A 23,854-nucleotide genomic window follows, 5' to 3' on the forward strand; every position below is an offset into this window, starting at 1 on the left:
CAGCCCTGTTAGGCTAATGAGTACCATACATGAGACCGAGGAGGGTCACACATGCCTAAAACACTGGAGAACAGAGCCAGGCTAATCCTAGTTCTGAGGTAAAGGTTACGGAACTGCGGTTCGTGACTGAAAACAAGCATTGTTCTTTGGTGGGTGGCATCTTGGTGATTCATCTGTGATGGAGTATGAACAAGGGAGGAAAAGTAAACTTACAGAAACACACCACTGGCAGAATACAGGATGCACTTAAGAACAATGAAAATCTGACTCAAATATAAGCAATCCCTACAATGTCATTTTTTGTGTTCAAAATGAAGGTGGCTGTGTAATAAAAGGCAGAACCATGACTTACAACTCCACAGCTCCACCTCCTCATGCACGCGAATGCCCTCCCTGTCTCAGCCCAGGATGGCGCCAGGCTTCCAATAAGTAGCCAGGAGGAGCCTTCTCCAGAAGAAGAGGGGCCATGTCCCATACGTCACTATTGGCAGAGTTGAAAACATTGCTCAAACCAGGATCTGACTCTCACTATCTGCTCTAATGGAGGCGCTGAACCTAAGCTGCATGTCAGAACCATCACTGCTTTTGAGGCCATAGCTACCTGGGCCTCAGCACCTGGAGACCACAGCCCAGGTATTAGTAGTTTAAAAAGTTGTACACGGAACTACTACTTTAAAAATTCCTAATGGTATATAATGTAAAAAAAAAAAAAAAAAAAAAAAAAAAAGCACCCTTAGATGCACAAAGCAGAACTGTGGTTTTATTAAGCACTGAGACGAAAACGTCCATAAATAAGGATAAAAGAATAGCAAACAGGACTAGCGTACAGTGTTTATTTTACACTGGGAGATTGCATCTGTACACAGAAAGCACAGTGTGTGCCTGGCCCGGAGGCGGGTGGGCACTGAAAAGAAGGCTGGGTGAGCTGGACAGCGGAGAGAGGTGAAGATCCAGCTTGATGGAGGAGTCTCGGAAGGAGTGGAGCAAAGAAACTTATCTGCGTGAAATAAAAGGCAAAAGAGAGAAAGTGGAGCAATGGAAAGGGGAAAGGAAGAAAACCAAACAGATGACAGCAGTGTTTGACATTCGAGCAAGTATGAAGCCATGTTAGACCCACCGCCAGCTGCTCCTGGGGAAGACCTTCCTCAGCAGCTACTGCCTGGCCCAAGGAAGAGCCATAAACAGGACTTAAAAACAAAGGTTAAGCTAAATCCTCCTTTTGGGGCATTTTGTCACTCTCAGGAGGGTTCTCCCACGGAGTCCCATTTTATTGACTATAGATAAGCTGATTCCACTCTTCCTTTATTAAGGGTGGAGAAGAGGCCTGCCCCTGTTTCTATGGTGACAGCCAGGTCTCACGGGATGTTCTGGAACCTCCAAGGCAGCAGGCACAGGCAGCGCTCCTGAGTTACTATGTTTCTGAATGGTTACAGAAGTGCCTTTGATGGAACCCAGCAGGATTAGAATGGAGAAGAAACACTCCAGGGGTTAGATTCCCACATGGCAAAGCGTAGTTAGTCATATGTAAATTAGCTCTGTATGTTTGAGGATCCTCACAAAAGTAAAATATAGACCACTAACTTACAAATTCATATTGTATAAATGCTTTATTTCTTGCTTCTCTGACGTAGTCTGTGGCAAACATTTACTGTGGGGTATTTGATTTTCATTCAATATAAATATATCAAATAGAAGACTTAATTCCTCAGGAGACCATTCACTTTTGTTCTAGAACTTAATTCTTTTCTTTCTTCCTTTTAAGACGGGGCCTTACTATGTAGCCCTAGCTGGTCTGTAACTTGCTAGAAACCAGTCTGGCCTAAAACTCAGAGACATACCTGCCTCTGCTTTCCACATGGAGGGACTAAAGGAATGCACCCCCATGCCCAGCCCTGCTCTGGAATTCATAACAAGGGAAGACATTTTTACTGGGTCATGCCCATTTCCTTTTCTTCAGATCCTCAGTAATCTGATACTTTAAACTTGCAGTTTTAACTGAAAACAACCATAATGCACCTCACAGAAATCCCAGGAAACAAACAGCCTGGTATTTCTTCCTAACTTCCTGCACCACTGCATCATGGCTTCCTGATTTTACTTGAGTCTGGTTTAAGGTTTTAAAAGGAGATACTCAGGGCCCATTTGGAGTCCAGGTCATCTCTTGGCAGAAACAAGCTAGATCTGCATTTATGAAACGAAAGGATCCTGAAATGGTTTGCACAGACTGAGTCCACCTGACCTTTGTTAGTACCTATCCTAGGTTATGCAAGAGAGCCAACAAAAGGTGCAGAAATGGAGACTGCGGACAGAGAGGGGAGCCATGGTGAGGTCATCACACAAGCATGAGGGTGAGGGTGCAGGCAGGCAGGGTGCATGAACATTTACATGGAAGTCATATCGTTGAGAGCGTGGTCCAGCTCCTCGCTGATGGCCTTGTACTTCAGTTTCTGAGCATACAGCTCGTCTATGAGCAGGAAGTGGAAGGCAGAGATGCAAGGACATGAAGAATGGTCAAGAGATGGAGGGTGAGCAAGGGTGGCGTAGGCGCCATCCCGACACGGCAGCAAGAAAGGGCAATGCATGAAGGGGTTGGTGCCGCAGCAGATGGCCAACACAGGAGGCGTGCGATTTGTTTTTAAAGAAATTGAAACAAAAACAAAGAGAACAAAAACCCATTAGAAAATAAAATAAGAAAGACCCAATATGAAAAACACAACACCAAGGGTAGGTAATCCCAACAAGCTGTTAAGTCCTAGATACCCACAGAAGACTGTCTCTCCTGATGGGTAATGAACCAGCTTTCTGTTTACAAAGCTGACAATTAATTACTGGAATAGTCAGCCACAGGCAGCTATATTGGGAGAAATAGCCAAAGGCAGCAAGTTCAGTTTGTTGTGACAGTCGGCAATGCTACCTTCAAACCACTCACTTCCTGCCTAAGCAGGACCAGGGGATATTGATTTCTTTGGTGGCACTTAAGCTATTCCCATGGTCCTTCCCTTCAAGCTACCTGTTGCTAGTACCAGAGGCTTGAAAAGCAAAGGCAACCACAGTTTGGGGCTATCACTGTGGCCTGTCTGCAGTTTGGTTTTTGTAATGGTGTTGGGTTTGTGCTTTGCCACTCACTGCAAGCTTGCACCCACACACCACTCTCTCTTCTCTCGCACACTGCAAGCTTGCACCCACACACCGCTCTCTCTTCTCTCACACACTGCAAGCTTGCACCCACACACCACTCTCTCTTCTCTCGCACACTGCAAGCTTGCACCCACACACCACTCTCTTCTCTCACACACTGCAAGCTTGCACCCACACACCGCTCTCTTCTCTCATACACTGCAAGCTTGTACCCACACACTGCTCTCTCTTCTCTCACACACTGCAAGCTTGCACCCACACACTGCTCTCTCTTCTCTCACACACTGCAAGCTTGCACCCACACACTGCTCTCTCTTCTCTCACACACTGCAAGCTTGCACCCACACACCGCTCTCTCTTCTCTTACCTTGCTTTCTGTTGTTACTTATTTTCTCCAACCCCTTCTGCCTGTGATGTATGGTGTGTATGTTTTTTTTTATGTTTTTTTTGACACTCAATGCCCTATTGATTCCTACCTTCTATCCTTTCAAAATATAGAATATTTTGCCAATGAATGACTTAAGTCAAGCCCTTCTTCAGGGGTCACACTTGGAAACCCATACTGTTCTGACAATTAGGAGATACTGCCAGAGACACAGAAAACAGAGTCACATTCATCTCTAGTCACTTCTCTCAGTGAAAAGCAGCCCAGACCCACTTCTGAAGTGTGAGATTAGACCAAATCTGTCTGGCAGCTGACTAAGTCACCCCAAGAACCGAGGACTCGGGTCCAAGAGTTTCAGTGCAACCTGTGAGAACCCCAGAGGACAGTCAGACAGGAAGTGTGACAACGGAGAGGCATGTGGTGGCGGAAGCCCTTGGATTGGATGGCTGAGTTGAGTTAAGTCAGCCACAGGACTTGATTTAGAATATTAAAGACCTTACCTTCTAAGTCATCAATGCTTTTCTCCAACTTGGTGACCGACCTCTCTGCAAACTCAGCCCGAGTCTCAGCCTGTAAGGATTTAATTCACAAGTCTAAGTCAGCTAGATATAGGAAAGCCAGGACAAAAGTTAAGTGTATACATCCTGGGAGACGTCAGGTTCAGTGCCTACTGTGAGTGACGGCAGCTAGCTAACTCCACGCACGCCAAGAAGACGTCTTAGACCATGTGCCTTCAAATAGCAGTGCTTCGATCCACTGCACAGAATTTTAACCATAATCCAGCCACTTTCTCCCAGGCAGACCCTTAACCATGATCCAGCCAGTTTCCCCAGGCAGACCCTTAACCATGATCCAGCCAGTTTCCCCAGGCAGACCCTTAACCATGATCCAGCCAGTTTCCCCCAGGCAGACCCTTAACCATGATCCAGCCAGTTTCCCCAGGCAGACCCTTAACCATGATCCAGCCAGTTTCCCCAGGCAGACCCTTAACCATGATCCAGCCAGTTTCCCCAGGCAGACCCTTAACCATGATCCAGCCAGTTTCCCCCAGGCAGACCCTTAACCATGATCCAGCCAGTTTCCCCAGGCAGACCCTTAACCATGATCCAGCCAGTTTCCCCAGGCAGACCCTTAACCATGATCCAGCCAGTTTCCCCCAGGCAGACCCTTAACCATGATCCAGCCAGTTTCCCCCAGGTGCCCCCCCCACATTACCTCCTTCAGCTTGTCAGAGAGAACCTTGATCTCCTCTTCATACTTGTCTTCCTTCTGAGAGTACTGTAATTAGAAAGAGCAGTCCAGATGTCAGTCTGAGGCTCTCAAACTCACAAGGCCGTGCCAGCCCAGCCAGCAGATGTTGGGATCTCCTAGCAGGTAACAGAACCTCGGGTATCACATGGCACATTACAATACACTCTCTGCTTTCCTGCCTATTGCTTTCCATGGGATAAGAATGAGATAACTTATCCACTTGATACTTGGTTTAAATTAAATTGGTGATTTACGAACATGAGATACATTCTCTCTCTCTCTCTCTCTCTCTTTTTAAACAAAACAAATCCTACCATCCAATAACCATTAGGAAACTGTGTCAAAATGTTGTCCCTTGCTAAAATGCCTCCTGCTCTGTCACTGTCACCACAAGGGCTTCTTTTGGGCAGCTCTTAAGATGTCTTCCCCCAACTCCATGCTCCTGGCCTACCTTCTCAGCCTGAGCCTCCAGTGACTTCAAGTTGTTCGTCACCGTTTTCAATTCTTCTTCAAGCTCGGCACATTTGCTAATGTTTTCGATCAGAAGCAGAAAGGGTGGGAGAAGCCCAAGGGACGAGAAGAGAAAAAAGGAGAGGGATGGGAAAAAATGAAAACGGAGTCCTAGAGCCAGAGGGCCGCCTTAAGTAGCCAAACCACCAGGAAGGAGCTTGGTTTTTGCCTCACGCTCTGCCTTCCACTAGTGGAGGGGCAGAGAGACCAAATCCAGCATCTCCTAGGTGTGATATTTTGGCTTCTTAATGGCCACCCCTCGAGTATTTGTGAAGGGAAAAACAAAGAGCATAAAGGACCAAGAGAAAGCACCTGAAGCAAGATATATAAGTGGCAGAGGGTATAGTGAAGGTACAGTCATTACACCAAACCGACCAGTAGGCACTGGAAGCTCAAAGCTGTCTGGGATGCAGTTAAACCTAAAAACTATACGTGAGCCATCAGTACCTTATCCTCTGCAGCCATTAATGCTTTCAAGGTCTGATCCATTATCCTTAACTGTTCTTCCAGCTGTCGAACTTGGCTGTTAGTGGACACAGGAAATGCACAAGGCCATTCACAAAATCAGTGCAGGTAAGGCATGCAGTGCCACACACATTCACAGACACCCCACGTGGTTCCTCCGTGTTCCACGCTCACGGCTCATCCACATCACACTGAGCGCACAGGAGCCTGGAGCCGAGGTAGGGAAATGTGCAGCTTCCAGAGGTCATGCTGTTTAGTCAGCACCCCACACGCTGTGGCCACCGGCCCGCTTACCCTTCTGAGAGCTCAGCCCGCTCCTCTGCACGCTCCAGATCACTCTCAATGATGACCAGCTTACGGGCTACCTGCAGCGGGGCAGACACAGCAGACATGATAAGGGCTTGGCACACCAGCACAGAGACCAGAATGGTCAGCTCTTCCCAGGTGGAGTCTGGATAATTACAAAGCACCCAGACCAACTCTTGGAATGAGAGAAATATAAAATCCGCAGTCTTAAAAATAGCAGGATGACAAGGCAATGAGGCGTTTTAGACAGAAAGGAAGGCACTGCTGAGAAAGCACCACAAATAAACCTACACCATGCAGAGATGTGCACTGCAGAAGGCAGCAGCCATTGCAGTGCCTAAAAAGTCAGATCTTCAGTCAGATACGCAGCCCAGAGAAGAAGTTCCTCTGAGTAGCTCAATTCCACTGGGCAGTTTCAGACAGCCATAAGGAAACACAGAAAAACAAAACAAAACCCCCAAAATTCAAAAGAACCAACTGGAACGTACAGTCATTTTGGCTTTTGTCAGGTTGTTTCCATGTGGACAACTGCAGAGCTTGTGTTAACAGGATTTCTAACACCCTGGAAAAGCCTCTGTGAATCTCCCGAGGAGCTATGTGGTCTATGTTCTCTACAATGTCTGGACTGAAACATCTGTACCATGACAATGGGACAGCTTTCTTTCCTAAGAGCTCACCTCTCCCGGCTAAAGATGTTCTTGTCCCAGCCTTCAGGGTGTTTCCCAGGACTGATGTTCCCCAGTGCAGATGGCAGGCTGGCTTATTACAGTAAGAACCAGTTTCTGCAGGTAAAGGAATCCTGCTTCTCAGAACCACCCACTTCTATCAGGGAAGCTGACTGTTACACCCAGGGACCCAGCAAGCATCCTACTGTCTGCAGTCACAGCTGGGATTTGGGGAGGCTCTGGGTCCCAGGAACTGACCTCTTCATACTTTCGATCAGCGTCTTCAGCAATGTGCTTGGCCTCTTTCAGCTGGATCTCCTGAATTTCCATCTTTTCTTCATCTTTTTGGGCTCGGCTTTCAATGACTTTCATGCCTCTGGAAAGAGAGACAAGCAGGAAGACCAAGATGGAGAGAAGTCTGCTGCTGCTGTGGATTACAAGGCTCCACACACGCGGCCGACCAAGAGAAAGCAGAAGCTGCTTATTTTTCAAAGGCAGCAAGATTTCCCAGAAAAGACACACGTCTGTTTGTTGTGAATGAGATCTTTGGGTACTTCCTGATCGTATGTGGAAGGCGCTACGTCAGGATGCCATTTGGATCTGGGGGCACAGAAGTGAGGGAGCCTAACGTGCTTTCTTTGTTAAATGTAGGAATTCTCCACCACCTTCCTTTTCCTAAGGGAAACCATAGATTGGAATGGATGAAGAGCTGGGTGAGGTAGGCCCAGCACTCAGGAAGCAGAGGCAGAGGCTGTGGGTCTCTGAGTAGAGGCTAGCCTGGTCTACATAGAGTTGCATGACACCAGAGCTACACAGAAAAACCCTGTCTAGCAGGTGGGAAAAAAAGGAAAGAAGAAAGAAAGGAAGGGAAGAAGAAAGGAAGGAAGGGAGGGAGAGAGAGATGAACAGGTATTGGAGGCAAGACTGACACTGGATGTTATGGCATGGTGTTACAGTTCAGAAATGTTAACTGACCTAGACTTTACTGATTTACAGCACAGGCAAACCATAGATGGATTTCAATAGGCAAAATTTAAGTTCCTTTTCCTCCAGTCATATGCTGCCCAATTGCCTTTAAACGTTCAGTAGCAGGAAGAAGTCATTCACAAGACTGCTGCTATACTAAGCATATGACATACTAAGACATGATTAGTCACCTTAAAGAATCCCTGAGCTCTTGGCAAGTAAAGAAAAACTAAGTGGTAGTAAACATCAAGCTGAAAACTTTAGCTAACAAGCCTCCTTAACCCTAAAGCGACTCGTCATACCTGGTGCCAAGGAGCAGAGGCTCACTTCAGAGTAGTGCTGGAGAAATGGACCTGCATCTGCCCAGTTTCCAGCAGGAATAAGGCATGCCTGTACTGTGCTGGGTTCATTCTGTTGTGCCACCCTCACCCGACAGAATGCTCTAGTCTCATGATGTCCCACACTTTGTGGCTTGCATGGCAGCGTACAGAGGAAAGAGAGCCTTGCAGAATGAGTAGGGTAATTTGTAAGCTGTGATGGTTAAAACGGGACGTTGGCAGGATGCAGCATCATCAGTAAGCAAACCTCCAGGCACGCCAGCCCGAGCGGAACCTTCTAGACTGGGCTAGTGAGGGTGGGGAGACCCAGTACCATTCCACAGGCTGGAGTTCCTGACTAAACTAGCCCAGCACTAGTTACTACTCCTTGCCAGACTGTGGACCCAGTGTGACCAGCTGCCTTGTGCTTGTCACCCTCATTTGCCCACCAGGATGGGCTGTATCCTCAAATCTAAAGCATATCATTTATCTATGTGGTTTATTTTTTTCCTACCTGTCTGACTGCCAAGGTTCTTTCCCCTAGGTCTGGGACATCTTGGTAAATATATTATTTTATCTTTTTATGTGTATGTATGTTTATGCATCAGATGCGTTCCTGGTGCCCACAGAGGCCAGAAGAGACCATCACACACCTTGGAACTGGAGTTATGGACATTTGTGAGCTACCATGTTGGGGCTGGGATCAGACCAGGTCCTTAGAAGAGCAGTCAGTACTAAGTGCTAAGCCATCTCTCCAACTCCCTCGGCGTGTATACGTATGTGTGGTGTGCGTGTGCGCGCACACAGGAGCTACATGGTGTAATCCTACCTCTCACTCTCATCAGCAGCCTTCTCGGCCTCCTCCAGCTTCTGCAGAGCTGTGGCCAGACGCTCCTGAGCACGATCCAACTCCTCCTCAACCAGCTGGATGCGTCTGTTCAGAGAAGCTACGTCAGCTTCAGCCTAGGCAGAGAATGAAAGACACTTCAGAGCTGGGGAGAAAGTGAGGGTGGCACCTTCAGAAACTGGCCAAGACTGAAGTGCTGGTTCCAGACAGGAAGTCTGGGCCCTGGTGTGAACTACCTTCTAGTTTTGACAAGCCCTGACCAACTCGAGTGCTCACACAGGAGCATCAGGCTCGGAAGCACACAGTAGAAACAACACTCAGCAGACGGCGGGCCATCCGCAACGTGCTCACACAGCTCCTTCAGCTGCTGCTTGAAGGGGAGTTTGCTCACAGCTCAGTGACAGCTGGAGATGTGGATAGAGACATCGGGTCTTATCCAGGCTCAGCCACAGAGTCACCAGCTGGATGAACAGAAGATGGAATGCAGAATTTCATCAAGTTGTCCTTTCTCTGAGTTACTTTCTCAAAGGAGCCTTATAATGAAACTGAATGTTTTATGGAGATCTAATACCACCCAGAAACTTCCCCTTTGCCCCACCTTTTAAGTAACCTCTTTAAAATAACTGGCCTCACTGGAACAAGGCCAAGATAAATTTCCCAAGGGTTTTTGACCTAAGCTTTTTGGAATGTCTTTAAAAAAAAACATTATATATGTGAGTACACTGTAGCTGTCTTCAGACACACCAGAAGAGGGCATCGGATCCCATTACAGATGGTTGAGTCACCATGTGGTTGCTGGGAATTGAACTCAGGACCTCTGGAAGAGCAGTCAGTGCTCTTAACCTCTGAGCAATCTCTCACGCCTCAAAAGTCAAGGTTGTTACAAGAAAAGTTTCACAGGCCTAAGGAGAAAAACAATGCAGATGCTGTTTTTTATTTGGAATCTGGGTTTAAATGAAAGTGTTTCTTTCTTGGGCCAACACTGCTTCCTGTACTAAGTACTTTTGCTCTGAGCCTGGGAATACTTGTCTCAAGGTTACAGAGCTGATCCCAGAGTGCTGGAAGCAAAGGTGATCCTTGCTAATTAGGTAGCAATCATTTCTCCTCTTCCACTCTGAATCCACGTTCAAAGTCTGAAGAGCCCTCCGGATGTTGGTAGTCAATTTTCTAACAACACTTTTGAGGGTTTGCCTTTGGCTCTCTATGTATCTGTTTCTACTGAACTGTATGTTGCTTAAACTCCAAGACATGATCAGCTACAGAGAGGCCCGGGTTCCATAAATGTCTACAGAGCCGAGCAACTGAAAACAATTAGAACACCCTAATTAGAACAATAGAACCTTTCAAAGCCCCTTCCAGGAGTTGGAGAAAGATAGCCGGTTACAGCCTTGAGTCACACAGGAAATGAGACCAATCAGTCCCATTCCTGTTCTGCTCTTCGGCTGGTTTTATCTGGAGAAGGGCAAGGAACAGGGCATCTCCCGCCACCATGAATGACTGTGGTGTTTTTTAAAATACATAAACATTTTAGACACATTTATCTCAAAGAAAAAAAACTACAATGTAGTGACTGGCTGCTGGGGCAGGAAGCAGGGCGAGTGTGAAATGAATGAGGAGGAGTAGTTACAACTAAACCAGTCCACAGGGTCAATCATTATCAGAAACCAGCTTGTAACTGGGCCAAGCCCGCAAGGGCACGGATGCCTTTTCCTTGAAGGCTGGGGGAGACAGGAATAACCAATTTCTTAACGACAGAGAACTCCCTTTGAGAAACCATTCCTTTAGAAAATGTATTTCTAATTTAAAAATTGTGTGTATATTAGTGTTTTGTCTACATGTATGCATGTGTACCGCATGTGTGCTGCAGTGCCCATGGAGGTCAGCTCCAGAACTGGAGTCAGGAGTTACAAATGGTTGTGAGCTGCCATGTGGGTGCTGGGAACAGAACTAGATGCTCTGAGAGCAGCTTTTAACCTTGAGCCATCTCCCTCAGTCTCTTTAATGGGAAATATATACACATTAACACACATTGATAGACATCAGGGCTATAGTTCAGGGTTGGGTTAAATTTCTTCATCCTGTGTGTGTTTCATTTCTAGAAAAAATTCTATTCCTCTTAAAAACGGAGGTGGGGGTAGGGACAGAAAGCCGCCTTGAAAACCAAAGCAAAAACAGAAAATCGATTGGGATTGGTGGTTTCAAACTCCCCTATCCCCAACTCAGTTCCTTCTTTTCTGACACCAGAGTGCAAAGTTCTGGACCACCTCCCGACACCCAGTGCCCCAAGCAGTCTAACCTACATGGCTAGACTCTGACCAGCATCAGGACAGTGACTGCAGCAAGACCATCACCATTAGACAAGTCATCTCAACTTTTAAAAAAGGCCAAGAAGTACTTGTATGGATTCCGCTAAGAATGCCTAGGTCATGTTCAAAAGTACCTCTCTTATCATCCATCGTGTTATATAATAACATGATTATCATTTACGATTAGAACAAATATCCTCGCCACAGCAGCTGGTGGAAAAATCAGAGAACTCTGAGTAGGATTTTTAAAAGATTTCTGTAGCATCCAGTTCTAAGCTCCCTACACTGGAGCCAAACCTTGAGGACTCAGGATGACTGCCCTTGTGGAGAGGCAGGACTGACCCCCTTCTCTGCACACAAGGTAGACCTAACTACCTGGAGGCCCACACATTCGATCTACACTCCCTTCGCTTTCCCCTAACCCCAGCATTTTTCTTAGAACCCTAAACTCTTTGACACTTAGGTTACTTAATGTCCTCCAACAAGAACAGCCAAGGGGGGTTTACACAGGGTGCCTAGTCAGTGGCTGGGCTTAAGGATTGGTTCCTTTGGGCCAGATTTGTCAGAGGGAGAACCGGTACATAGAGCAACATTGCATACAGGGAACGCTTTCCGGAGGAGACACTCAGTCTACGGAATGAAGCCCCACTGTTTGAACTAGCACAGAACCTGGGCATCACACAGGTGACATAAGAATCCACTCAAGATGTGCAATAGAAAGAGACTACCAGGTCCTGTGCCTAGAGATTATTATGATTTGGGTGGTCAGTGTGAAGGGGCAGGAGCCACAGTATAAAGGGCAAGCCCCCTCTCCTCTTCCATCACCACCCAAAGAAGCTGACAGAAACTGCAGGCGCTGTCTAGCAAACTCTCTACTAAGATGGAGGGAAGGACCTCTGACCTAGTGCTAAGACATGCTGGGAAGCACCTCATCAATGCAAGGCAAGGCAGGACTGAAACCCAAGCCCTTTGGCATCTTAAATATGAGACTATGGAAGCTTCAGGACTGGTGGTTCTCACCCCTGGAGTCTTGCTCTCTTAGACACAAGAAGTGGAAGGTTCTCTGCCATCCTCCTATTCCTAGGACCCCAAGTAACTTAAGAGATTTTATGGACAGACTCTGGCTACCATCAGCAGCAAGAAAATCAGCATGTCGCCTCAATCTTTATTTAAAAGGCAGTGTCCTGGTGCATAACCATCAGCTCACATAAGAACACTGCTCTAACCCTCAAGGATGAAGATTTGAGGTTAGCACCTGAGATTCACTAACAGACCACCTTCTTGGGGGGTGGGCTGTATCCTGGCTCCATAGATTCTCTTGCACTGGTCTGGTCTAATAGAAATCTTGAAAATTTTCCGCAATAAAAGACAAGTTTAATTAAAGCCCCGTCTCTTACTCTCCCACACTCGGTTGTTTCTGGCTCAGCACTGAAGCATGCATGAGCTACGTCCACAGACCCCTATGCCCATCACTTTTACCAGCCTTAATTTAAGGCTGAAGTCCTTCTAGATATTTCCTGAGGGTCTATCACAGCACCCACGTCATCTTAAGTACCGGTGGCTGTGTGTCAGCACAAGCCCACTGTCCTGTGCCCATCTGTTATTTAAAAGTAGACAGAAATAACAAGGCATTTGCGGGGAGGGTCAAGACCCCAGATGCAAATTATTCCTGGGCACATAAATTCCCCTTAGTACACTGAATCAGGTTTCTTCTAGCAGTGGCCCTTGTATCAACGCTGCCAGCAAAGCCTTTCTTTCCAGGGGAGTTGCTAGTTTCTTTTATTTCGAAAGTGCTACTGGACCCCAGCATGTTACTCAGAAAGAGACTGTTAGGGTGTCGAGACTATGAGCCCTGTTAAAACCACCACCCAGTGCTCATACATGTGAGATCCTTTTACTGTACATACTCCCTGACCCCGTGTACCAGCTCTCACCTAGAAAGTCCTATAAGCTCACCATTCCTACCCTTCACCCTGCCCCCAAACAAGGAAGTGGCTACCTTCATAAAAAAAATAAAAAAAAACAGGTATGTTCTATTTTCCTACCCAACAAGGTACAATGCAGAAGTCAGGGTGTCCCCACTCCAACACAGCAAAATGTTATTCCAAACCATACTTGAATAAAATCTAAGATTTATATGAAATTCACGTGGTATAGCCAACACAGAAAGAAGGAAATCCTTTACTCTGGAAACCAATGCTTTGAAATATATTTCCAAAGTCCTGGCTGAATCAGGCGGGCATGGACCGATCAAAGGTCAGATCCTTTTATTTCATGTAAACTGCAGTCACACAGAGAGGGTTTCACCCTGCTTGCTGTGTAAGACCAAAGTGACTTAGGGCCAAGCTAAGCTTCTGTCCTTATATGGTCAAGAAAGGGTAAAAAAAAAAAAAAAGAAAACCACACACAAGGACGGCATTAGGGGCACTCCCATGGATAGCAGATAAACACAGCCTCCTCTATCTGGGCCAAAGCCTGTAATTTGTGAGGCATGTTTGTGTAGCAGGAGGAGTGAGAGCAAGGTACTGAAGTGCCTTTGCTGTAAGCACACGGGGAAGGAACCCAGACCATTCTCAGTCACAGGCGACGTAAGTACCAAGCCAAACACAGAGCATGAACACTTTCCTGGTTCCAGAAGCTGCCAATGCTGAAGAGTTAGGGAAAGGCTGGGGAATTTTGAAAACTGGTTATTTCCCACGATGAACAAAGTTACCCAGTAAGCAATTCTAGGTCTCCTCATCGGCTAGGTTCTGCCCAGAAAGCTGGAAAGAGAATTGGCCTTTTCTATACATTAAACACACACCCCACCACCTCAGCAAACCCTTAAGTCACAAGACCCAGGGTCAAGCATTACATCAAGTAGAACAATTTCATTCCAAGATTTTGAAGAGCCCACACACCTTGGGAAAACAAGGAGGAGGAAGTAAATGATACCTGCTTTTTCCAAAGTACGGACCAGCTCGGTAGGGCCCAGAAGTCTGCCTGAGTCTCTGAGTATTTGAACCTGGGCCAACTCTACAGTGAATTTTTTTTTTCTTTTTTGTAGTGTTTTATTGCTTTGTCACTAAACCTTAACCTTTGCTGCCAGGAGAAACTGTTACTTTTAGTTTAACTCACAGCCTAAGATATGTCTAATAACTACCCAAATTACCACCATCTGTATGTAGGTTCCAATTTTAAAAGTCCGAGCCCCCAGAAACTGCAAGAGTCTCACTGACGCCCATCCTTAAGACTCTAAGATGCTATGAAGTCCTGACCCATCATCGCCCTGCTAGATGATTCCCATAAAAGTTCTTAAAAGAATTTAAATTGCTCTAAATAAAGACATAAGATTTTGAAAGGAATGAAAGCCCTGACTTCAGCGAAGTAGCCTGGAAATGCGGTCACAGAAACAGTGTAACAAAATAAAAATAGCACGTGTACCTTTTATTACCAGTCACTTGGCTCCAAGTCCACTAGGACTCCATCAAAATCACTCCTCAACCTGGTCCTTCCAGCCTGCCCATTTCCCTTCCTCAAATTGAGAAAATAATTGTTGATTAAGAGCACTAAGTAGGGAAATTTTACGGGCAATAAAGTGAGTAGGGCCATTTTTAGGAGCCCTTGCCAAGCAGTTACAGTAACGAATGCTAAGCAAGACAGTGCTGGACATTGGCAATCACAGGAGTTTAAGTAGCACTACCTCTGTGTGCTGAGCCCCACTTCGGTCTCTACATACTAACCAGTTTACTCAGAGGGATGCAAAGCTCTAACAGTTGTCCCCAGATGGGCCAGGATTCAAATCCTGACAAACTGGGCCTCAACGCTTTGTATCCCGTTTTTAGCTAGCTCACTGGTTCGTAGCAGTTAGCCAGGCATAGATCAGAATTAATTTGTCACCAGCCACCTTGAGACCCTTACAGTGGGTCTTTTGCTAACTAGTCCTCTCAAGCAAATACTGAAAGTTATCTTTTGTCTATTGGTTTTAAAAGTATCTTTATCTGTATTTTTATCTTAAACTTCCTGTAGTCGGGCCTTCCTCTTAGGGAGACTCTCTTGATTGCCTGTATTTTATAAAGAACATGCTATGGAGTTTTTGCAAGACACCACACAACCATTCCAAACTCGGAGCCAGAAGGAACGACTCGGTTCAGTGCAGTCTTATGCATATTAAGCACAGCTGGACACCATATTTTTTGTCATAAAATTCCCAAGGTGTTTAAATACCTTGTTTTTAAAACACACACTCAAGACTGACGAATATCCAATATCCCTTTGAAACTATGTTTCTGTTCTGTTTGCTGGATACATTTGCCTTAGGAAGAAAGAAAGCCACCAGGTACTATGTTCAACAAGAGGTGGGGTAGCCGGTAAAAGGAATACTCAGTAACCACGGACATATGGCCAACTTTTGCCAAAACTCCTTACAAAAGATATCTATTGTAGAGGAATATCTACTTGGAACGTGGAAGAGCTAAAAATCCTAAGACTATAAGGGCTGCAAGTTCTTCCCTCAGAACTTGGTCCTGTCAAGGTCTTTAATCTCCATAGAGAAACAGCTTCTAGAAAACACAGGATCAACAGAGACAAAAGTCCAATATCCCAAGGCCCCTAAGTCCTGTGCTTCTTTTAGGGACTGGTCTTTAAAAGCAGGACGTCTCTTTCCAACCTCAGTGCGAGTTAATAAACGGCATCAGCGCAAAGTGCGCATCCGGAGGACCTATTTCATGATCGCCCCAAAACCTTCTCAACAGCACTCTTGCTCCCCCATGGAGGTTTTACTTTAGACCAAGGAGATTTACCGGCAGGGCCGAGTAGCCCGGTGCCAGTTGGCCTACGTGTGCCAGGTGCGGCGTGGGGGCCTCGGGGTGATGGGTGGGTCCCTTACGGTTTCCCGCAGCTTCCTTTCCTGGTCCAGCTCGCGCTGCAGGCTGCCCGCACGCTCCTCCGCGGCATCTGCCTGCTCCTGAAGGCTCCGGATCTTCCTTCGCACCGCCTCCAGCGAGCTGCTACCCGTCATGGCAAGGCGGCGGCTGAGGCTGTGCTCTGCTTCCGCGCTCTGCAGCTGCTACTGCTGCTACTGCAGCTACCGAGCCCAGGTCCGGTTCGTCCCGCCCAGGCCGGCTTTACAACGCCGGCGCCCCCTGCGGCTAAGAAGCAGCCCGGAAGTCACGGCCCTAGGGCCGCACCGGAGAGCCGCGGGCGGGTGCGCGAGCGCAGGGAACAGGCGCGGCGGGCAAGCGGGCGGGGCCGGGTGGACCCCGGGAACTGGCTGCCCATGGAACCACTGCGCGTGCGCGCGGGGATGGCTGGCTCTAGGCTGCTTTGCCTAGAGCGAGGCCACCGCAGGAGGGCGTTTGCATCCCTTCCACTGAGCCTTGATGACGCCAAGTAGAGGATTTAGATACTAAAGCCTATGGCGACTCCTGCTGGCTATTTGGAGCGCTCCAGGAGCGCTCCGAAATCCTGATTTCCCTGAAACTAACTGAGTATAAGACCTTGAATGTTCCCAAAATTCTTCAGTCTTAAAGAAGGTCACCAATCCGAATGCTTAAGGCACTAACAACTCCTGGCCGCACAGAGGGCTCTGTAACCCCGATTTCCCAGAGTCTGAACAAGGAACTTGATTTGGAGCCTGAACTAGGAATATCCTGAAGATCCTTGTAAAGAACCACAGAACACAAGATCCTCACTACAAGACTCCAACATCCAAACTACCTCACCAAGTGTAACTTACTAGCCGGCAAAGCATAGTGGTTAGATCTGCTGCTCTAGATACCGCTTTTTAAAGTTTGAATCTGGCTTTAAGTCTCTGCTGGCTGTTTGCCTTTGGACAAATGACTTCTCAGGGCTTCATCTCTTTAAAAAAAAAAAGCGAGTATAATAGTACAGGCCTCTTCACAGGGCTGTTGAGAATTATCAGATGATATAAAACATTTAACAATGCCTTACATATTTAAGAACTCAAACTATATAATTAAACACGCAGGCACTACCGTAAGAGTTGTCTAGATCCCATATCGAACTGTACAACCTCAGGCAATTCAGCCTGATATCTGAAATGTGAGGAACTGAGTCTGCAAGACCACAGAAACCTGTGACAGAACCTCTGGTTACCAAATCTGTACGAACCCATCTCAGTCATTCCTTGCTTCTTGCGCTGTTTTTAAAAGCCTGTCAATTCTCTGGGCTTTTTATCCTGCGACTTTGTCAAAGAGTCAATCCTGGACTTGTTTAAGTGTGGGGGTGGGGAATGGAAACAAAGGTAGAAAAGGGAAACATCCTGCCTCATCTATCTTCCAAAGCTGGGACACCTCTGGATTCCTAGTCGCCTCTGGTCGGCTGCAGAAGCAAAGCCTGTGAACTCCAGCGAGGCCCCTCAAATCCGGTAGGTGGAGCCTCTTGCTTGGTTTCCCAGCAGACTGTCGGCTAGGCGGTGGTGGGTACAAATCCTCCTCAGAGCTCACAGACTATCTGCCTCCAACCTTGAGGATGCCCAGATAGGGCATCTGAAACCCTCCAAGGTCAGTCAGGGAACATACTGGTCACTTGCCAATGCAGTAAGCAGCCACCCTAATGATTTAATGTCTTTTTTTTTTTTTTTTTTTAACCCCCTAGGAAGTCAGCTTCTGGAGAGATTATTTTCTTGCCCATGTCCCTAAGAAAAGCTATGGGCAATTAGGTTTAGCTACAGGTTAGTATCCCTTGGTCATTTAAGAAACATAGTGGCTGGGTCGCATCCGAAGAGATCCTGGTGTGACTCACTCAAGGAAAACCTGAGTTTAGATAAGCCTGAGTCACTACATTAGGAAGAAACCTAGAGGGATGGAGACTCACATCCTGTAAATAATCAGCTATGTCACAGTTATTTGGGGGAAAGAGCAAAGATAATGGAGTTTTAACAGGACTCAGTCTCACTTAGGTGAACCCCCCCCCCCAAAAAAAAACCCAAGTGAAAAGCAGCCTTTTAAACTGTGAGAAACAAAACAAAACCTGCTTCTGGAATGTTGTTTTCTAAAAATAGGTTGGTAAACTGGAACAATGATTTTTAGTAATAATAATCAAAATTATATTTTAACACTGCCAGGAGGTTGACTTCTCTCTCCCGCCTCTTTCTCCAGTGACACCTGTCTTTTCCTCAAGTGTCAGCTATTTCAAGTGAGTCAGGATCTCTCTAAATATAACGAGTCTTCGAAAACGTCCTTCAACATTCCTAGTCTCCAGAAGAACTTAAACTGTTTTACGGAGAAAGATGATCAATACACTAACCAAAAGAATCAGAGAAATACACCTTCACACCATATTTAGAGACAGTTTTTCAGCTCATAGAAAGAACCAAAACTGGCTCTAAGAACCTCCCCTCCTGGCTCCGCCCCCACAGATGACTTTAAATAACCTCTTTTCTACTTCTGCCCCACCCCATTCCAGTGCCCCCCCATTTCTTATTAAAGACATGATTACCACTACACAGTTACAATTATTATCTTTTCCTTTAAGAATTATAGTAGTGGGTTTTTTTTTCCTCCTACCGCTTCCATTTGTACTGGGGCTATTTGCAAATTCTCTGAATTCCTTTCCTTATATGGAATATCTCTCCTTGATCTATCGCGGGCTCTTTTGAAAAACCTGAATAAACGTCCTGCAGGAGAATTTGGGGGCATCTGACATATACAAAGTGGACATCTGACCCACGTTATACAAAACAGGCTCAGAATTGTGAAGGCCTTTTGTTCTTTTTTTATAAACTCAGGTAGGTTTTATCATGAGTGTAGCTAAACCAGTGCTTCTCCAAGCTCCCCTTTCCAGAAAATGTAATTGTCAGTGAAATTTTTCTTCTGGTCTGATCCCACTGTTGGCTGTCTAGTGGACAAGAGCACTAGATAAATCTCGAGCCCTTTATGATACAAAGGCCTGTGCAGATTTCAAACCCTTGGGTAATCTGCATTACACATTATCCAAAAATAAAAATAAATAAATAAAAATAAACCGACCAGAATTACAAACTGCTGTTGAACTTGGGGGTCCAGCCTCTGGGTGTAGCTTTTTCTGTTGCTCAAACATTCTTGGAATTATCAGTTTCCCAAGGAATTCTTCTCTAATTGGGCCCCTAGGCTTAATTGGCTTCTCCAGTGGAATGTAGTGGTTCGAAGTCAGTGCATTGGAAAACTGACCCTCAGCTTGACTTTCAGGACAGAAGTGGCTAGCTCTGGAGTGAAGGTTCTAAAGGGCAATGGAGGGGGTGTTTAGCAGAGCTGGGACTGTGTCTATCATCCCCTGAAGTACGTCTGTGGTGGTTGTCAGAGGACTGACAGGTGGGGGTGGGGCGGGCAGGGGGCAGCCAGCTCCCTATGCCATATAAAGCACTGAGCTATATATAACTCCCTGCGTACTTTCTGGATCTAGTGCTTCTGACTGCAGACCCAAGCAAGTATCATCTTCCCTGGGCAGGTCTTAAGGCTTGCCTAGTGAGAAAAAGAACCTCAAAGTGTCGCTGTAGCCCTCAAGTGTAGCGTCCGAAGTAAAAAGGACGTGTCCGGTTAAAGGCCAGGCTCTCTGAACCCACTCAGACTAGGTCCGTCAGCGAAAGCCACTGGGGTGGGGTCTCAAACAACACTAGATACTCGGTTTTGTACAAACCTTGGTGAAGACATACTCTTCAGAGGTTTTATACCAGCAGGAGGCGAAGTTCACCTTTTCAGAGGCCCTGCTCTCTCCCAGCTTCGCACCCACCCACCTCCAACCAAAGGGGAGGAGGCAAAGAAGAGGAAAAGAGAAAAAGGGGAAAGACGGAATATAAATGAAATGTGCGCAGCAGCAGAGGCGGCATCCAGTGCTCTGGGCCAAGGCCAGGCTGTGTGCAGGTGTCCTGCAGGAGGTTCACCCTCTTCCTTTGCTCTGCAGCCCCTGTGGTGACCCCCAGAGTGGCCACGCGGAGAGGAGGTGAGGGAGGCAGTGTGAGCGTGCACTTACATCTGTGGCCTTTTTCTCCGCCAGCTCCAGTTTCTCCTGGGCATCTTTGAGAGCCTCGGAGTATTTGTCCAGTTCATCTTCAGTGCCCTTGAGTTTCTTTTGCAGTGACACCAGCTCGTCTTCCAGCTGGGAGTTGGCAGTGGAGTACGGGGGGAAGGGGGGAGGGGTGGGGTGCGGCAGGCAGCGTGATCCCGCAAGGCGCGGGTAGAGGGTGCGTAGACCATAAAGGACAGGGACAGCGGGATAGAGAGAGAGAGGGAAAGACAGGGAGGGAGAGAGAAAGAGAAAGAATTAGCCATTCGTGTGCAGTGCCACGCCGCGCGCCCGGGGTACCTTGGCGGCGGTCTCGTCGGCAGCCAGGAGGCTGTCCTCTGCCTTGTGCAGCTCCTCCAGCACCCGGTCCCGCTCGTCCTCCGACGCCCGCAGCAGCTTCTCTTTCGCTGCGATGTCCTCCTCGAGCTGGGGCAGCGGCGAGCGGGCGCGGGCGACCAGCACGGACCGGGTGTGAGACACAGAACAAACAGCCAGGTTGGCTGGGGCCCTGGGGCTAAGGGATTGCTGCTTTGGGGCTCAGGGGACCCTACCTAGGTAATCTCGTTCCCAGAGCTGGAGCCACTCAGTGACTCATCTCGCGCCCCCTCCCCCGCCACCCTGGGACCACACGCTCGGGTCGAAGACCGCAAGCTCAGGTCCCCAATTTGAGGGACTGCAGAAACACGCCCTCGTTTGGCCAGCTTTCCATCTGTGTCTCCCATTCCGTCCCATCTTTGTTCTTAGGAAATAATTCAGTGACTCCCTATTCCCTTCAAAGTCTTCATCCCATCTTAAGGGTTCTTTCTCCCCCCCCAACCAAAAAGTCCAAAGAACTTCGGACACTTTAGGACTTGAGCCTTGCCCCGCTCCCCCGCCCTTCCCTCCAGGCAACCGGGGAACTTATATCCTTTCTCCCTCTTTGAAAACTGATTCCCAAGAGTCAAGAGCTTCTCCAGAGAGCTCAGGGTACCTCGCGGACCTTGGGAGCCAGAGGAGAGCCACAAGCGTCTTCAGACGAGACAGAAAAGTTAGCTAGAATCAGCCTAACTCTCGCGCTCCTCCTCCTTTTCTTTTTTAAGCGGGCTCCCCGGGACACCCTCCCCGGGGCTGGAGATGGGATGGGGAAAGGGAGCCAGTTCGGGTCCCGGGGCTGAGCGACCGACGCTGAGTTGGGGCAGTGGGGGTTGGGGTAGGCGCAGACCTGCTTGCTCCGGTCTTCCGCCGCCTTCTTGTCAGCCTCCGCCTGTTCAGCTCGATCTAAGGCGTTCTCTTTGTCGAGTTTCAGCATCTGCATCTTCTTCTTGATGGCGTCCATGGTGGCGGTGGCGAGGGGCCCTTAGGCAGCGGAGCGAGAGGAGACGCGAGCGCGGTAGAGTGGCGGAGCCGGAGTGCGAGCGCGGAGCTGCCTGCTGCTCCCTGATATGTACTTTCCCAGGGGGGCGACCGCATTCCTTAGGACAGCCAATACTTTTTTGGAAAAGCTTGTTCCTCCTTCCCCCTTTCCCAGTCTCCTGCCTCCGCCCCGTGCCCCCTCCTCGCTCCTCCCGCGGGGGCCTCACGCCCATTCGCTGCCGCCTGCCGGCCTCCCAGTTCACGGTGGATATGACTATATATGGGGACCCGAGCCTCCGAGGCTGCGGCCGGGCGAGGCCGTCCTATTTCTAAACCTGCACGCCTGGGAAAGAGCGCCCAGACCTCTCTGGAGAGGAGCCCGGCACCGGGCGAGAGACTCTAGCCACCTCCCAGAGCCACCGCCTGGCTGTCGGTCCCCAGAAGAGCCTGCCCGGAGCCACCGGAGTCCCGGGAACAGGGCAGGTGGTGTGTGCGCCATCTCACTTTCGTCCTTCTGGCAGCTCTCAGCCCACCCACCAGTTGTAGTCCTGGCCTCTTACGGTCTGGAAATTTCAACCAAAGAGAGAGTTGGAGGAAGGTGTGGAGGCCATTCTCTGCCCCTGATGGTGGGCACAATGACACACACAGGAGTCGGTTCACCAAACTGGGGGTGGGTAGTAAAATTCTTCAGGGACTTAGGGCCCATTTGGCTGAATTGTGTGCCTGTGCTGTGCTTTAAAAAGGGCAGAAGGAGTGCGTCAGTATGTATAAGTTTAGGGCTTTTTCCCCAATGAGAGTCGGTGGTGTGTGTGTGTGTGTGGTGTGGTGTGTGTGTGTTTGTGTGGTGTGTGTGTGTGTGTGTGTGTGTGGTGTGGTGTGTGTATGTGTGGTGTGTGTATGTTTGTGTGGTGTGTGTATGCTTGTGTGGTGTGTGTGTGTATGTGTGGTGTGGTGTGTGTATGTGTGGTGTGGTGTGTGTATGTGTGGTGTGGTGTGTGTATGTTTGTGTGTGTGTGTGTGTGTGTGTGTGTGTGTGTGTAGCATTTAGACTCAGCAAACATGGGGTCTGGTCTTTAGTCGTTGGCAGCTCTGTAGCTGTGATGATTGGTAACACTTATTATTCACTTATTTATTTAAATGTTTTACTACAGTCGCTTACTTGGTGGGGGCAGGGACATGGTGGTACACTTGTGCTGTGATGGGCTGTGAAGGTCAGAGAGCAATCCTTTAAGAACCAGGATTTTTGTTGTTGTTTTTGTTTGTTTGGGTTTGTTTTGGTTTTTGATTTTTACCATGTGGGTGTTTGACCCAACACAGGGCTTTGTGCTTGACAGCAAGCTCTTTTACCTGCAGAGCCATCCATCTTGCTAGTCCAGTTTCCTCATATTTAAATTCAGAGTAGAGGATCCCTAAAATCTCCAGATCTAGGATTTCATCTTTTCCTTGCTCGGATTCTTATGTGGAGTCCTTTTCTCTCTGTTAGACACCTGGGAACTGGTCTGAAAACATGGTACAAATTAGCCTAAGGAGATGGCCCATAGCCTGAACTCTGCAGAGGGAAAGGGGCCAACCAGCTCTGCACTGAAGGCAGGAGGGTTCCCCTGTATCTCTTTAAGCTTACCTCCATTCAGTTCCCAAGGAGAAGCCTGATCTTTTCTGTTTCAATGAGGCTTCAGGAAGGGTGGGGGGCTCACCCTAAACCTTACCCATGACCAGATGAGACAGGGTTGTTGTGAGGGTCTTGTGACAGTCCCTACAGAATAATTTACAGCCTGTAGTACATGGATATCAAATATTCCCCAGTGTCTGAGTAGATTAGGTGGGCCAAATGACTTGTTAAGTCCTTCAAGAAGAGAATGATCTAATTCCTCTTATGATTTTATCAGGTTTCTGGCTGCCCAGCAGGGAAAACATTACTATGTTTTTGTAATGACCAGAACATTGGAGCAGGATGCACAGGGGTCTTGTGGCACAGAGAATTCACCAGAGCCTTTCCTTGCCCTGTGCCAAGTGGCTCAGGGCAAAGACATGTTTCCAGGCCATGGCAGTATTCAGATCTGTGGGTTATAGGAAGCCGGCTCTCCAGTTTGGAGTTTGATGGAGGAGAAGAATAGGGTCTCTGGAATTTAGAAGCTGAGATCCAAAATGGACTTGAACACTTCTTTTTGATATAGCCTTAACCATGGTACAAACTCTTAAAGCCTCCGCTCTATTAACGAGGTACTGATCTTTCTACAGAAAGTCTGTAGATACTGACTTTCTCCATGTGCTAGGCATAGTTGAAAAACTCATTAAATCCATTTTAAATAAACTAATGGTACAGTCCCTTACATAAACCGCAACTGGATACCTGCTACATGCATGACAGGCAGTACCGGACTGTG

At 47.7% G+C, this 23,854-nt stretch overlaps 1 protein-coding gene across 1 annotated transcript; it reads right to left on the reverse strand.

Moving 5' to 3' along the window:
• Positions 1-733: 733 nt before the first annotated feature.
• Positions 734-21,583, reverse strand: TPM1 (tropomyosin 1). Its single transcript, XM_080934516.1, has 10 exons — positions 21,340-21,583; positions 20,106-20,231; positions 8,833-8,966; positions 6,979-7,096; positions 6,044-6,114; positions 5,226-5,301; positions 4,739-4,801; positions 4,024-4,093; positions 2,386-2,464; positions 734-997 (listed from the first exon to the last, which is right to left on the reverse strand). Exons 1-10 carry the CDS (start codon positions 21,451-21,453, stop codon positions 994-996), a joined length of 855 nt encoding a protein of 284 aa, XP_080790642.1. The 5' UTR covers positions 21,454-21,583; the 3' UTR covers positions 734-993.
• Positions 21,584-23,854: the final 2,271 nt, after the last annotated feature.

Source organism: Micromys minutus (assembly GCF_963924665.1).
Source record: "Micromys minutus genome assembly, chromosome: 21".
NCBI classification, from domain to species: Eukaryota; Metazoa; Chordata; class Mammalia; order Rodentia; family Muridae; genus Micromys; species Micromys minutus.

Coding starts and splice junctions, on each gene's coding strand:
- TPM1 (XM_080934516.1), bottom strand. CDS start 21,453: ATGGACGCCATCAAGAAGAAGATGCAGATGCTGAAACTCGACAAAGAG. Junction 5,302..6,043: donor CGGGCTGAGCTCTCAGAAGG/GTAAGCGGGCCG, acceptor CGAAAACATTAG/CAAATGTGCCGAGCTTGAAG. Junction 4,802..5,225: donor TGGAGGCTCAGGCTGAGAAG/GTAGGCCAGGAG, acceptor TTCTAATTACAG/TACTCTCAGAAGGAAGACAA.